The sequence below is a fragment of the Apostichopus japonicus genome, chromosome 22 (assembly GCF_037975245.1).
Source record: "Apostichopus japonicus isolate 1M-3 chromosome 22, ASM3797524v1, whole genome shotgun sequence".
Taxonomy (NCBI): Eukaryota; Metazoa; Echinodermata; class Holothuroidea; order Aspidochirotida; family Stichopodidae; genus Apostichopus; species Apostichopus japonicus.
In genome coordinates this window covers 7,282,255-7,299,545 of record NC_092582.1, presented here as the reverse complement: position 1 = coordinate 7,299,545, position 17,291 = coordinate 7,282,255, and the positions used below count along the sequence as shown (strand labels likewise).

The 17,291-nt window shown below is 37.1% G+C and overlaps 1 protein-coding gene across 1 annotated transcript; it reads right to left on the bottom strand.

Annotated features, from left to right (window-relative positions):
* Positions 1-10,831: 10,831 nt before the first annotated feature.
* LOC139963752 (uncharacterized) lies at positions 10,832-14,510 on the bottom strand. Its single transcript, XM_071964867.1, has 5 exons — positions 14,433-14,510; positions 13,407-13,567; positions 12,345-12,449; positions 11,516-11,704; positions 10,832-11,154 (listed from the first exon to the last, which is right to left on the bottom strand). Exons 1-5 carry the CDS (start codon positions 14,449-14,451, stop codon positions 10,981-10,983), a joined length of 648 nt encoding a protein of 215 aa, XP_071820968.1. The 5' UTR covers positions 14,452-14,510; the 3' UTR covers positions 10,832-10,980.
* Positions 14,511-17,291: the final 2,781 nt, after the last annotated feature.

Genomic DNA, 17,291 nt, shown 5'->3' with positions numbered 1-17,291 from the left:
CTGATCCGTGAGATGAGGAAACATGGAGTTCTGTCTATGACAACTGCTAAACTGCAGTAACTTTGTCTTTTTTGTCGGCACGGTGAGCATAAAAATCTCGAATCTGGTTGCGTTTCACACCACCAGGCAACTTGTAGACAACTTTTTGGAAAAACTCCCAGGCACCGAGACTTGCAATTTGGTATAATTCAGATTTAACACGTAGAATAATTTGAAGCAAACATCAATGGCTTCATAAATGTCCTCTGGGGTAGGGCATGTCTCTGGATGATGACTGCTTGGGGTGTATTTTGCTTCCTCCAAGAAGTAACACATATTGCTGAGGTCTTTCTGAAATCTTTTGCAAATAGAATTCCAAGTTGATGCTTCCTAAGTAACAACAAAGAAAAGAAAAGAAAATTCCCATCATAATGAAGTTGTGTTAAAACCTTCTTGGAGCATAAGCAGTTTTTTACATGTACCCCTCACAAAACATGAACATTCCTAAAGAAAATGCCCACAATTTAATCAGTTGTGATTCTAACTTCTTCAAGTACGTTTGAATCTAGAAAGCCAGATGGCCTATAGTGATTACTTGTCAAAACAGGAACTTGCATTAAACTTTCATCAGACAAGGTAGACAACTTTTATAACCAATGCATCATGTTAACAATGCTTAAAACAATGCTCACTCCCACTGTATGCAATTGTGTAGATTGATATGAATTATAACAGCTAGATCACTTTCATAATATAGCTAAATTATAGTTGGGCCTAGGTCTAAAAGTATCACCAATCCACATCAGCTTCGGCCTACTTGCTACAACTTACAAGCTAAAATGGCAATTAGTGGTAATTATATATTGTATTACATGCATGAATATATGTTTATCCCTTATTGAACATAGTACCAGCGTAACTATAGGCCCATGCCCGATGCTATTTAAAATGCATTGTCTTGAAATAGCCTAAGTATACCCTAGTAGTACTAGGCCTAGTAGTAGTACTACTTAAAAAAGTGACTCGCAGGGTATACGAAGTTACGGTTAACGCACAAAAGGAATAGAATGCACTAGATTACAATAAAGGCCTAGACCAAAGTCCTCCGTCCGTCCGAAGGCAATTCCGTTTAATGTTTACTTGTATGTAGGCTACACTGATTCGTTGACAATTATGAGTTGACTATGACAAACAGCAGCTAGCCTATTATATTAACTTATAACGTAATATATATTATTATATATTAACGTAACGCAAGCGATTCAAATGCATTCGTCTACCCAGCTTAGTCGTGGGTCTCTAAGCATATCTCGTTCTTGTCACGTACACTTACACAATATCAAAACATACCTTCGAATTTTTCAATCAATTCTTCCAGGCCCCAGTCTCCTATAACGTCATTTTCATGCCATTGTAGCTCGTTATCGCACACTGAGTACGTAACGTTTTGTGGCTTGAACGTATATATGGCTGTGGTTACTATAGTACATTTAGTAACGATAAATGTCGACAAACTGGTACAAGTATTGCTAGGTACGGTAAATGGGTGTTCACGGTACGGTGGTACCGTTTAAACACTTAAACACTTAACTTACACTAAGAATCCAGCTGACGGGAGGTTTGACCAATCAGAATGCTCGAACTGAAAGTACACTTCTGCAGGTGTTAAAAAATCCACGCTACATAAATTATGTAACCCTACTCAGGGTCAGAGTAACCCTTCAGGTGTAGGGTGAACGGTTACACCTGGAAAGTGTTAAAATTCAACACTCCATTTTTTTGCGTGTAAGTTGTAGGTTGGCGCGGCGATCAGATCAGATGACCAAGTGAGAATCCTGCTGATGTGATTGGTCTATTTACTGCCCGTATTAATTCTATTTATTGCGCGTATTAATTCTATTTAATACCCGTATTAATTCTATTTAATACCCGTATTAATTCTATTTAATGCGCGTTTTAATTATATTTAATACCCGTATTAATTCTATTTAATGTCCGTATTAATTATATTTAATACCCGTATTAATTCTATTTAATGTCCGTATTAATTACATTTAATGCCCGTATTAATTATATTTAATACCGGCATATGAAGCTGCATGGTGATTGGCTGAGAATTAATGCCGGTATTAAATAGAATTAATACCGGTAATAATTTTATTTCGTACGGACATTAAATCAGCAATTATTTCCCGTATGGCCTACCATAACCGTATGGTCATGACGATTTACGTCTCGTGGGTATTCACGAGTCCCTTGTAAAAGGGAACAGATACTACACATGATCCGGGTAACTGTTGGTCAGCGATCTGACTGTATACATGTGTACTGTTTACACATGACCACGTGCTTTGGGCCATAGAGGTTGGCAAAGTCAGTCTGACCGCATCGTGATACTCCGAGAGGGAAACAAAGTAAACTATTTCACGAGATAAAATCCGATTAATTGTACTTTTAAGTTTGTGTTTATTAATTGATTGATGGCGATCATGATCATGTTCACAAGCTTTCCATCCAGCATTGTGGCACGTGGTTCGACATACAAATCTATAATTACACGCCTATACAATGACTTGGTAAGTTTTATATAATCTCATTACATGCAAGCTATAACAAGAAATAAATAAGGGCTGTAACTACGTAATAGAGGGCTGGACTGAGGTTGTGGTCTGAGGTGGTTTGCGTTAAGGTAATAAATGAGAATGGTGGGGCCGGTGTTCTAAGGCTGAGAGTTTTACCCCAGTCCCTCCCTTTCAAATCAATAAGAGCGTTCGAATGATGTACCTCATAGGCATGTACATCTGTAATACGAACGCACACAGACACACGCAACGAAAACTTGTTCCATTGTTGGCTAATTTAATCCACTTTGAGAAAAAAATAGCACAATACTTGGAGATAATCGTACACCTCTTTCTCTCGAAGAGCTCCCGCGTTTCATTATTAGCTCCGTTGGGATTTGTTTTTACAAAAAAAAAAGCTAAGGTTCAGAATACCATGTCCCCCTCCTCACCCCTTCCCATTCCCTTTCAGAAACGATGGTCGTTGTGCACGAGTAGATTCAAAAAGTCATTTTGACAATCCCTGTCAATCATCGCCTTTGGTATTGCGAAGGGCGTCAGTTTCAAATTTGACTCGGCACACAATAACGTGAGGGATATCCCCTGTTAACACTGCATCGCTATGGGTTATTATAGTAGATAATGCACGCTATTATAGTCTTTCTAGGAAGTGTCCGTACAACTCCTATTATACCGATTAGGCTGGTATGACGCTGCATTCATTCTACAATACAATTCTTGTCATAGCGATATCAACATACTGGTGTCACAGTACAGAGTGTCCCCTGTACAAAATGTCCGCAGAGACACTTTGTACCAGCATATTTAGTCCGGTCGGACATTATCTGCTGAAAATTGTGTCCCCACCTCACAGCAAATATCGTCCGGCCGGACGAAATGTCTTGGTACAGAATGTGCGCAAATACTTCATAGTATATTTGGTCCCGCATAAAATGTAGGCAATTCGACATTCAATAGGCAATGAATTTCATTATTTATGCATTTTAGATCCTCCTCATAGCAGGAACTCGCGACTATACCAATCATTAAAACAGATGCATACATAGTTAGATGTTTATGACATACATGAGGCGTTGTGCGTTGCTAAAAAACAAAAAAATAGAAGGGAAAAAAAAGGTAACAAGTCTTCCATCTTTAAAAGATGTTAATCATGTTGTTGTGATTGCTGCTATTCAATCCTCCGTATACATTGCATGTTGTATTCGGCCACTATTTTTCGTTCATAGTCATCTTTACAGTGGCGTAGGAAGGTACTTTTGAGTGGGGGGCTGAAGACTGATGGCCGGCCTGGGGGAGGGGTCTAAGGGAGGGGGTGACCCCCTCCACTTTGGAATTTTTTGCATTTCCAGGTGGCCTCAGATGCAATTTGGTGCAATATAGCACACTTCAACACCCACTCCATTTTTTAAACTTAATTTTGTATTTTCACCTGGCCTTAGATGCAATTTGGTGCTCCAAATGAGATTTTTTTTCTCATTTGGAAATGAAAAAGGGGTTTTCTGACTTGCGGAGCGGGGGGGGGGGCGGAATGATACTTCCGCCCCACCACATTTTTCACGGGGGGGGGCTGCCCCCCCCCAGCCCCCCGGTTCCTACGCCCTTGCATCTTTACATAGGGAGAGATCGCATCAACTTAACTCCCTTCCCAACATAGGGCGGGTACGGGAAAGAAACAGCTACAACAACAAATGATAATTGTCAGGGGTAAAAGATTACGAACTTAAAGGAGTTCAAACTTCATTGTAGCCGCATTTTGCCGTCACACAGTGGGTAAGATTTGGCAATTATGTTAATTGTACTTCATAGGTCTACGAGAGTTGCCTAGCCAATATGAAATTTCATCCGTGCGTAAAGCTCATTATATGACGGCAACCTAGGATGTTTTCAAGTTACATCCTAAACGAACTCGGCAATGTTGTATACAACACTCAGGCCCATACACAGAGTTGTGAGTGCGAGGGAGGAGGGGGGGGGGGTGGAATGGTAAGTTATCGATTTGTGTCCTGATGAGGGGTCTTCTTAAGTCCGTGACCTATCTGTGATGAGTTCCAAAATATTTTTGTTTGTTAATAACAACCATGAGGTAGCTGGAAGATACTTCCCTGTCCTTGAAAATGTCATCACTGCCCCAACCCTGCCCGTATGGGCCTGACACCTGTTTCTTGACTTTCATTACCACTTTTTTACTTTTTTACATTTCCTTATTTTTCTCACTCAATCGTCGAGTCAAGGTTTTCTCCCTCTTAACAAGGTGGAAGGCCATATGCCCACCCCCATCCCCTTCCCCCCTAAACCCCGTTGTGATGGCCATGCGTGAAGCAAATATTCATTTTATAGACAAATGGCATGCCAGGCAATTCCAGTGATAAATGATCGTTTTTTTTTCTAATTATGAAATTTTTCTTCATGGACAAACGTGGTTCAAATTAGAAAAGATATATTAGAAAGATATCCCTCTTCAAAAGAGCTGCAAACATACAAGAAACAAAAACAAAGAGTGGAAAAAATGATTATACATGGGATAATTCATGAGGAAATTTAACTGGAATGATGACTCTCCCTTTGTAGCTCTGAGGCAACTAAATATAATCGATGCTTTCTAGAGCATCCTTCAAGCAGGGAGGTTTGACTTAATTAGAATGATATACTACTGTCACTCTTCTTCAAACAATATGTACTTGAAAACCCTCATAATCCACAGGAAGAGCAGCCTCTTTGGAGTTTGGTAAACCTCAATAAAACCATGCAGAAGTTTCCCTATAGAATTCCCCCCTTGAACTGCTTTCCACAAATAGTAGGATTACCTGTATAATGCTTTAATGTGCAACTTGATACAGACTATGTTCGGTTATGTTTTCTCTATGAGAAGATATCTTGAACACAATTTCCAGAACCAAGAAACACGACTTCTTATTTGTTATTTTAAGAAGTAATGAGGGAATTTCGAGCGTCACATCGCGTCAACTTGAAATGCAAAATATATGGATTTGCACCGAACGAATGGCAGTGTAAAGTCCATGGCCTGTCTTTGCTTAAACGTGTAGCAGCCGACGAAATTTTCTCTCATGATATGTTAGAGTGAAAGACAGGATTATCGTCGGCAACAAGTTAACTGCCAAGAAAATTGTCTAGACATGTCTTCTGGGGTCTTCTGTTAACTTCATAGATACTCCCTCCATTGGTGGTCAGAGATGAGACTGTCAGTACAACCAAATTTGTGCAAAATAAAAGTTGAAAGCAATATAACGAGTAGTGAATGTCACACTGTAAGTCATATATAAAATCAATTATCACCTTGAAAGGTTTATGTTTAAGCTCCACTACAAAGATAATTAACATTCACCATATTGGTTGATTGAAGACTGTTAGTGTACAACTGAACTATGCTTAGGCATTGGGTTAATTGTGACACCTACATGTTTATGGGCTCAACTTTTTCTTATTGGAGATTGCATGTCATAATTTTGGCGTTATATCATACATTTTACTACAAAAACTGAATTTTTTTAACCAGAATGTGCCAATACAACTTTTGTGACATATTGATTAATTTAAATATCAGACATTTATCAAATTAGAATAAGCTAGGATACAACTGAAGTTTGATGCCTTTTGGTGCTCAATTGATGTATGTGTGCATGGTCTGACTGTTTAATGCCAATCAAACATTAGTTGTCCTGAATAAGGATTCATGGGGGTTCAAAACACCCTCTGTAAGAACCAAATGCAAAAAAAAAATAATGCTAGCTAACCATTCTTATAGTAAATGTAGTATTATACATCATTTGAATCAAAGAGACCTTATTGCCTTATTTTGCCAAAGAAAAGGGGTCCCTTCCCCAGGTTTCAGAAAATATCCCCCCACCAATACACACACAATCACATTTAGCAATTTTCCGCAAGGGGCTTAACCGAGAAATGGTACCAAAACTCAGTTGATACATTATCTCTCTAATCTCGTCGAAGCTCCTGTCCAAACAGCGAAGTAGTAATAAGTTCGCACACTATCCAACACTTTTTTGAAAAACAACACACAATAGGTGATGTCTAGCTGTGGAATGTGGTCTTAATTATTTTCTCATCATTTGTTTGAACAAATAAACTGTGTCTGCTTCAGTGAAACAGGTCCAGGAAAAATCTCTTTTTGGGGATGTAAACCAAATAAAGACAATTGTCTGGCTATATGCCACTTAAGAACCAGAAGTGGAATCTTTGCAAGTAAATATGGGAAAAGAAACATTTACAGATAAACTTATTAATGAGAACTACACCTGCAAAGATTTACAGTACACTTTCTCGGTTCTCACCTATCTTCATGACCTTTCTGTATGCTTTACACCTATGTGGAAATAGTTATACTCAAACGTGACAGCAGTGTTGACCATTCTGTCATGTACTATCAATTATTTGCATGGTACAAATAACAGATATGGTGCCATTCATTGTTGGCACTAACTACAGAAAATTATTAAATGTTTTAGATATGTTTACCTCATTACATCAGTAATGAAATTAGAAGTTGATGCTGCAGTCTTGTCAGGCACTGCCTTTTATAGTCCCAGGCTACTTTGAATAGAAGTCAGACAGTGTTAGTATGTACAGTCGCTGGCAGCTGTCACTGGCAGTGGACCATTAAGATCAACACCAACCTGTTAAGAAAGAAGACAGCATTTAGGTGCTAATTTCAAAAACATTTACAAGATGCAGGCTTTGCCTTGACTGTTGTTCTATTCCATTGCTTCATTCTGTACACAGATCTAGATAAAAAATAGTGGACTATCTGATAGAAACAGGGTGTTGGTGGATTTAGGCCAATTGCATACATTGCATACATGAAAATGTGACTTAAACCATACTGTACCATATATTTACAATCGCTTAAACCACTAAACCAGAAAAGTGGTATGTCCACTTTTTCCAACTCATAATTATATGCCTATATTGATGGTTGCTCTGCAGTTATGCCAAAGTGTGACTTTAAAGGTATGCTGTATTGGCCCTAAATATGCCAGATTTTCACTTTGGTAAAAAAAAAGTATGTTTAATACTACCCTGGAGGAAATTTACCTCACTGGGACATTCAATCAGCTAGTGTCATCATTTAGAATGTCTGGCACAATTTAAAGGGATATTACCCCCAGGAAAGTACTTTTTGAAAACTTCTGACAATTAAAGTGACCAAAATTTAGGGCCTATACAGGCTACCTTTAAACTTGTAAATTTTCAATTTGTCCAGACAGAGTGACTTTATCTAAAGTTAACCTTCACTGTATGCTGCGGACAACCTGTACAATTAGAACAGTTTGAGAATTTACCTGTTTCCATAATCCAGTTACAGGTATGCTATGGATACTTTTTTGTAGGTCTACAGGACAATGACGCTTTGACATCCTGTTGAACAAACCTTGTTACATCAACGTTGATAGTTTTCCAACAGAATCTCGACATATTCTGTTGTCTGGTTTATCTATGCCAAGATGAGCACTTTCAAAGAGATAAGAAAATTAATGATCAAGGAGATATCAAGTTTTTTGCCCCCCCCCCCCAAAAAAAAAAACAATTATATGGGCTGCAGGATTGGTAATTCTAGCTAAAGTGCCACAAAAATTGAATTACAACTCTATACCAGTGTTTGAAAGGAATATATTCACATTATTGTACATATTGCATGGCCACTATTGGGTTATAGATGTTTATGAAGTTTTCTTCTGCAGTGAGGTTGGCATGTAGTGAATATGGCACACCTAAAAAAATACTATCAGGCCTTCAATATCTTACCAACCAAATAAATGACATGAATATGTTACGTAACGTACAGTATTAGTGCCACTTTCATCTAGAAAAAGGCTGGGCTAACTCTGTAAGCTTTAGTATGATTTGGTTATGATTGTTAACTTCTAAGATAGGCAGAGCGATAAAAGGTGGAAATTTATGATATTTTTCACAAAAATTTGTTATGACAAAATTGATTGGGAAAACAAAATGAAAAGAACTAGGCCATAATAACTTTGTTCATACACTAACAACTTTTCTCAAGCATAGAACTGATTATATTGTTGCATAAGCAATTGCTTGACTTTTGAGAATGAGTTTTTACAACTAACCAAACGTGGTAAAAGAATATCATGATTTGTGCACCAATCAGGCCTATAGAGGCCTGGGTATATTTTAACTGTGGAATGGCCGTTCGCCATTTAACAACCATAGGCATAGTGTGTATCCTATACTGTAAGTTACAGACATTACCTTAGATGCCAGTAGTATGAGCTGCCTCGATTTGGGCGAGTTGAGAAGCCCAAGATAGCAAAACTTTCCTTCAATTTCGGTATGCAAGAGTTCCATTTTCAGCCAGTCTGAAAAACTGACCCTTTTTCAGTAAGATCCTTCTCTGTTTTATTTTTGTGAAACCACTTGGATAGCTCTCATCTCTTAGAATATCGGCAATTTGTCTCACGTTTTCTGCTAACTTTTCCATTTTTAGTTGTCGCATTTTTAGTTGACTTACTGCTAATTATACGGAAGCCGAAATGTGACAAATTCGGTTACTGCCAGAGTCCATTACTATTTAAATTTTTGCCTCTCTAACGTACCTGCTAGGGCGGACATTGCGTTACGATTTCTAACAAATAGGTTGATATGATTGGGTCTTTACAAGGAATTCTCTATACTTACTTTGAACTAAAGAACGACAGTACTCCAGAAATGGGGGAAGGTTGGGTGGATAGAGGTGGATTAATGCCTTGTCTGACCAGAATGGTGTTCTCTAACACCAAGTCAGAATTGTTTCAATAATAAACGGAAAAGTACCCCCTTTCTCCAATCATAGACGGACAGGGATGGGGGAAAACAGAGAGAGAGAGGTGGAGAGAGAGGTGGAGAGGGGGTGGGGGGGGGGGGGAGGTTTAAGCAGTGAAAGGTGGAGAGAGAGATTGAGAAAAAGAGAGATAGAGACAAAATGTGGAAATAAAATAATAACGATGTATTAAAGTGCCGTATTCCTGTTTATTTATCGATCGCTTACAGTATATATAAAATACCAATAACATGTACGACAGATTTGCCAAACGTATTCAAAATATAGAAGTAAACATTATTAGACCCCAACAAATAACTATGCATATTATATTAAATATTGAATTAGTTATACAATTTTGTAACTTACAAGAAGACACAATATTTGGAAACAAAACAGTACGCTTGACTAAATAACGTTACTCTTAGACACAATATGCCTCTCACTAGAAGAAAAATATATAGAACTGTAGGGACGGATTTTGAAAGTAAGTAACATTATGAATCAAATTGAAATGTTTTCAACAAACAAAAATTAATTAGATGAGATTTGAATACCCCTTTCCATACGAAGGAACAAAACAGAAAGGTAATTATGATATAAAGAGTTTCTTAGGATAATTTAGTGATGATCTTTTGCCAGACAAACAAAAGTCAAGAAGAGAAGAAATGAAAAATATTGATGTAATAAGTTATAAGGATTGATTTTCGAACAAAACAAAATTCCAAATGATAACAGTGAGATAGGGATGTAATAGAAATTGTTGTTTTTTCTCTTCTTCTTTGACGTCACTATTGACATCATAAACATGGAACAGTGTAGCCATACCACAAGTAATGATATTGTGCATAAATGGAAAATTACGGCATACACCCGACCCCCCCTGCTTTTCATGTTTTCCTTACGCATGTTGTGACCTTAGTAGTAGCAGTACAACAAACCTGCCAGCATTAGGCTATCTCGGAATTCGCTACTGCTGTGAAATTGTCTTCGAGTGCGACCTTACATACTTAAGAAATTGTAAACCTATGCTAGAGAGAAAACTCGCAAGTGTAATGGCCAAGTGAAAGAGCGTCCCTCAACCCCGAATTGCCGCGTATTTTATCAACAACGTGCCGGGCGGATATGAGTAACATTGATACAAAATTGTACACGTTGCGAATTATCATAAAAAATTCATGTGATAAATAAGCTAATAGTATAAACTATAAATCCCCTCCGTCATAAATTAATATAAACTCATGAATATTTCTGATATTATCGTTATAAAATATTTTAGAGTCGACTTTCGTTATAAAGTACTTCCTAGATTGTTTCACCAAATGGAGAATTTACTTACGAGTAATGTAAGTAGTGTTTATATTACTTTATTGAAACAATTGCACGTAGAAATCCTTTAAAAAATATAATAAAAATGCTAAGGAACATTAATTAAAGGCCTTAAAACTAATAAAAAACACAATATACACAGTTTTATGATGAATATCACAAAGTTTTCTATTATGGATAACAGAATTGCACACACTAATAATGAAAAACAAAAACTTACACAAACTTTTGACATCAAAAGTGAGTTGCCTTTTCGATACTTGGAACAAAATGCAACAAACGATTGGATGACGAAGCCTAAGACGAAGACAAAGTAACAAAATTCCGTCTTGCTATTCTCAAGTAATAGTCGAACTCTTGTAGTATGTATAAGCCTCGTCTTGTTATGCAGGTCGTGGTAGTGATGTCACATGCGTCAAAGGTCACCTCTTGTACGGATCCAGAGTCAAAGGTACGTCCGAAAATTTGGATCTGAACGAAATATTGGATTAGGATGTCGACAGTTATGAGACTAAATGTTGAAACAATATTACAAGCATTTACAGTTATTTCAAAGCAACGTGGCCTATTCCATGTGTTGTGATTTCTTGTATATGTGTGAAAGGTTCTATATTCTTCGCTAAAGTAACAGATGTATAAACATTATTCATCATATTTTCAAATTATAGAACATTATGTTTGTCATTTTCAATCTTTTAGGGAAAAGCAGTTCCGTAATTGTAGCTGGAAAATCGTATATTCGGGTAAATGCTTAATTAAGATCCGTTGAATAATATGATACTTGGCCTTCATTTTTAAGTCTACTTATAATATGAAATATAAATATACTCACAGTGATATTGATTGTTTTCCTGATATTTACAACGTTTTTGATGATTGTCTCTAGTTGATGTTCATATGTCGTCAGGGAATCATCGACAATCTTGAGGACTAACTCGTCTTGTTGATATAGTCTAAGAGCGCCCTCGGTCAGTTTAAGGTACGTCAAGTGGTTGATCAGCAGATCTGGAATATTACCAATCTAGAAGGCAAAAACAATGAAAGATAGTGAATTCAGCAATGTTGAGATGACGAGGAAGAGGGAAGAGTAAAGAGTCTACAGATGACCAAAAACTCTTTAAAAAGGTTAACGAGGTCTCTGACAGACGTATTGGCCCAACCGTTGGTATAGTCTTTCAAGTGTTGAAGCAATACTATTTAAACACTAAGCTGTATTTGATAGATACAAGTGCCGTTGTCTCCCATTGACATGTACTGGCTGACAAGCCTACGTTTGGCCTATCAGGTATTGTAATATCTGTTTTGCTTTAATCTTGAGCTGAAGTTGCCAGTTCTTCGCGTTGTGATTGCCTACCATTGACGTATATGTACATCGCCAACAGCCTAAACCTGTTTAGCAGCCCAGTGTGAAGCTTTGTAGTAGCATAACCTTGGTGTGTATGATTAGCTGAAGTGTCCTACATTTGAAAAAAAATTGTGTTAGCCTACTTTCGTTCACACGAGGAGTTGATCTACCGTTAGCTTACTTTCACGACATAGGTTACTATAAATCTATTAATTTATCTCAGTGTTTTCTCCACAAACAACAGTTCGCGATAACAGTTCAATATATAGGGTTAAACAAATTCATTGTCACAATTTGAAGTCAATTTAATGATTACCTCTTCTTGATCAAAAACGCTGACGTCACCAAGGTGTGCATCCAAACCAGAAATAGAATCGACAGAGGAATGATGAATTACTCCACTTACATCACGTGTTTGAGTCTGCGTAGTAAAAATATACAACTTCATGGTCAGTAATCACACTAAAGGGATAAGTTCAGAAATGTAATTCTAGTAATTCAACAGTTTGGGAACGAAGCATGTGCATGTACATTCTTCATATTAAGTCTTCAACAATTAACAATTTCTGGCGACAGACAACCGGTCACACCGTCACAGGCTCAATGGAATGATACTGTTGTTGAGAGTATCAGTTAAATCGCTTGATTTTCGTTTACTCCTTCTCACCCTCCCCCACCCCCGAGACCCTATCTTAATTTAATTTACTTAAAAAGGAAATTATGTCAATTATATGCAGTGTCAGCTTCGTAATTTGCTTGATTATTTATTACCCTTTGAATTACTGAGATATAACGATTGAAGTACTAAAAAGTCTCAAAGTCAGAAAGGGGGAGGATGAGAGGGAGAGGATGGGGTCACACCACTTTCTCGACCACACATAAAGAGTTACAAGCAAAACCTTTCTTTCAAACCTAATTTTTACCGAGATCCCTCAGAATGCACAATTTTCACGTCTCAAGTTTGATAGCATTTCATCTTATTTTTACCCATATTGTTGTCCCAAGACATGCAAGGGGTGGTGGGTTGCTTCCACGACCCCACTTTCACATCCACTCCTCTACCTCTGAAGTACATATGGTTTCGTACAACGTATGTTTAGATACGTGCATCCTCCATCGATAGCAGCATTTACTATAGTAGTTTGACGTCATTTTGACGTCAAATATGTCGTTATGAGTTTATTGAAAGGTCATGGGAAGTTTAACATGAATAGACGCAACTAAAACTCTGTATTCACGCATCCAAGCGTTTCATAGAACCGAACAAGATACAAAAACAAGTTGAGCGTATTATTGTGCTCAAAGTAATATATATTCTATATAGAGTGTGTTAGCCGAAGAATTAATAGTGCTACTACACCTGCATAATATTACTCACAATAGCAGACGACAGTTCATCACGTGATACTTGCAGTTGGTTACAGCTAACTAGCATACGTAGGTAGAGGCTTCGAAGACGATGACTGGTCGCTGTCGTTGTTTGTGATGAAGACAAAGCAATAAACGCCAATAGAGAGAAAATTCCAAAGAACTTGTTTCCTAAGAAATAGCAAAAAAAAAAAAAGCAAAATTAAATCATATTGTCATAATGGGTTGAACGTATGTGAGTATGAAGGAAAGAAATATACCTCAAAAGGATAGAGAAATATTTGAGAAAGAAATACGTAAAGAAATGTTGTAAAGAGCAATTTACAGCTTTATGTCACAATCAAACCTTGCGTACATTCATAAAAAACGCCGTATTACGATGTAAGATTTAATCCGTGTACTTCAAGGCTAAAATAGTGACAACTTTATTGTTGACATGGCGAATCTTGAAATTTTGCCTCTCGACTTTGCATTTCTTCGACATCACTAACCATAACACATATATAAGAACCAAGAAGGACTGACGACGCATTATTGTCCTGACTACAGTTTTACACGAACACCGGTATTTATTCAGACGAAACTGGATTCCTGATTTGAATATTAACTTCCAAGGGTCGGAGTGTCAACTAATCTTTCAAAATAAATCATTCGATCCATTAAGTTTAAGACTTTCTGCATCCGTGACATTTCAGTTCATGTATCAGATCCAGACTACATGATTAGCCTATACAGTATACAGTATAGGCCTATATTATATTTACTAACATTTAAATTTGCTATAAATATATAGTATTTCCCATCATTATATCTGACTCTGAAAGACTTTGAAAAATGATCTGATTATTAGTCTTACTGGCAATAACGATAGCAAATTCAGTCCCATGTTCTAATATTCAAAGTATAGGTTAAAGTTAGATCTTCAATGAATTTTTAAGAAAGTTAACAATACAGATATTTAAAAGTATGCATTCTATGTAATGCATAATCAGTAATGGTATATGATGTATAAATAATAATGAACACAGTAACGTACCGTTTGTGTAAGAAGCCATTTTTCTTGTAGAATACTAGGTGTGGTAACTAATGTAGTTAATTCAGCTTTTGAGTACTGGCTGTCACTTCTAGTTTAACAAATAATTTTCAAATCAATCGTATTTATACTATTAGGTAATAGGATCACGCCTTAGAACAAATTTCTTACCTTTAGGTTGCAACTTTGCGGTCATTCCGCGATATCACATGTTCCGGTTTCTTTAATAACAGAACAACAATAGGTGCGATTTGTTCGAAAATGTCAAAGCCGGATATATTTGTTTTAATCGATTCCATATCTACCGTGCTCAATGTAGGCACCATCCGCGTGATAACATGGTTAAGTCCCCCCTGTACGGGGGACAGCAAGATGTGTGTATTTTTTTTTTTTTAGCATTTTCAGATATTCATTGCTCCCTGAATGGCAGTGATTTTCAAGAACAGGACCGGTTATGTTAAAGTTTCATTCGAAACTGCACTTTAACACGTCTCGTTGTGAACCAACTGGTGACCAATCTATAAGTAGCCCCAAAATAATCAGTTATAGAGGGAACTAGAGAGAAATAGAGTGAATCTATAGAAGAACTCTTAGATCATGTTATCCGACTGCGGGCTCTCTGATTTATATCTAGACTGTCTTGTTGAATCTCGTCGCCATTTTAGGAATCCATATGTAACTGCCTATACACGTGGCGAGAACGTGTTTGATAATTAGCAGACATGAAGTACGAGAACAAGAACAAAGAATAAGTATGAGTTAGAGTACAAATCCACGAGAATGAATAACCCACATCAGGGCGGTGTCATCACATGCTTTATATTTTGTTCTTTGTTTGTATCGGTCGATCGTAGTGGTCAATAAAGTGCAAAGTTATCAGAACTGGTCAGACTACAAGTTTGGCACTAACTGCTGAAAGCATCAAAAGTATCACATTCATCTCTTAGGTTCTATCTTTTATTCCCAGTTACAGAAAAGATTAAAAAGAGGATCTTACAATGAGGATAAATAAGTTGGGGGTGAAAGAAAAATTCAATCCAAAGCAAATGTTGAAGTTTGAGTATATTGGTCTATCATTTGACTTTAGAAATGCATTTGTAATCAATACTGATTACATACTTTCAACCAAAAAAACAAACCATGAGTTGTAGAGCAAAGCTATAGTACATCAGAGTGGTCGTTCAAATATTCACGGTTTTCACCATCCACAGTTATAACAGTATTACTCTCTGAGGCATAAATTGTCTACCTTGTCCCTCACTTATATCTGACCGAAAAGATAAAGAAAAAAAACAGACATTAACCCCCCCCCCCCTCCCCTTCCCAAGAAGATTTTACACCAACAAATCATAAGTGAATTATTTTCAGCGTTAATAATAAATGCGTGCACAACTCGGTTACATTTCCATTCTGAGCAATGACGAGCACCCCGTTCTCCACACCTCGATAGGACACTTGGGATCCAAAATGTCCCAATTCGATATTTCGTGGACACTCCATTGGCAAATCCAAGAGGATCCAAAGTTGATCTTTTTGGTGCCACTATTGGTTCTGAAGGGGTTTGAAAGACCACAATATCATATAAATATTTTGATGTTTTCATATCCTTATTTTACCTTGACCCTTTCTTACATGCCCCTCACTTTGTCCCCTTCATCGTAGCACTTGACTTATCTTGCAACAACTGCTTCCGTTTCTTTCAGTTTCCTATTTGTTTGGTTTCATTTTTCTTTTTTTCCGAAGCGGACGTACGGTAACCAAAACGCCGGTGGTGTAAAGATGTGCATACATATTTGTATTCTGCTCAATAGATCTATATAGAAAATTCTTTCTCTAACTTATTAGAATTTTTCCCTTGTGGTTAGCAATGATACCGTCGACGTTTTACTTATAGAAAAGAATGTATAAGTGAAACTAAAGTCTTCATGAAAGAGTGGGGGAAAAATCCCGGTTCTTTCCGGTTGTGATCTAATCTTAGTTTATTCCACGAAATACTCTTGTAATATAAATGTCAGTAATTGTATAATATAAATAAAGATGTTATGTATATTTAGGGGTCCCCAAATTGTGATGATTTCGATATTTTAACCCACGGATAACAACTTCCAGTTATGATTGTGCATGAATAATATAACAAGTTTACCAATATGACTACAGCTTAGTCTGTTGTTTTTCACCAACAACCGGTTTTTTTTTCTCGATTGCAAAGTTAGCGTTAGATCAAGTTCAACTTAGATGAAGTAAGGACGAAGGGACCTAAGTTAAAACCTCTTCAACCGGTCATGCGTGTCAGACGGTGGTTGGCGGTGGGAGGTAAAGAACATTTATGGGTTTCAATAACCGGTTAAGTGGCAAAACAATTAAGTGGTTTAAACTAAATATCAATAAAGTCCATGTTTTTTGGGTGACTGGTGTTGGAGCAGCCTACTAGAAGGAGAGATGCAGCAATGTAATTGAGCTCCCAAGTGAGAGTCCAAACCCACAAAGCGATTTAGTATCTATGATATAAATCGTTACAATGTTGGTATTTTTATTTTCAATTGGTTACATGATAATGCTCCGTCGACTTTTCGTAACTATTTTCAGTTACGTAACGATCCTTATCCTAACCGTGCGCCAAATCACTTGACTGTTCCTTACTTTAGACTTAGGTCTTCACAACTTGGTATTCGTTATGTCGGCGTAAAACTTTGGAAATCCTTCCCTACTACCATTACTGGTTGTAAAACTTTGAACACCTTCAAAAAACGTCTTAAAGAGTATCTTATATCAAGCTATCATTGATTTTGTATTTCCTTTCTTTGCCATCTTTGTTCTGTTTTCTCTGTATACTTAAGCTTTCTTTCTATGTTTTATTTGTAA

Bases quoted from the DNA above. Each gene is read 5' to 3' on its own strand.
- LOC139963752 (XM_071964867.1), bottom strand. The intron at 11,705-12,344 runs GTAATCATTAAA...TTTGCCTTCTAG, and splicing joins GCGTTTTTGATCAAGAAGAG to ATTGGTAATATTCCAGATCT. The intron at 11,155-11,515 runs GTGAGTATATTT...TATTTCGTTCAG, and splicing joins GGAAAACAATCAATATCACT to ATCCAAATTTTCGGACGTAC.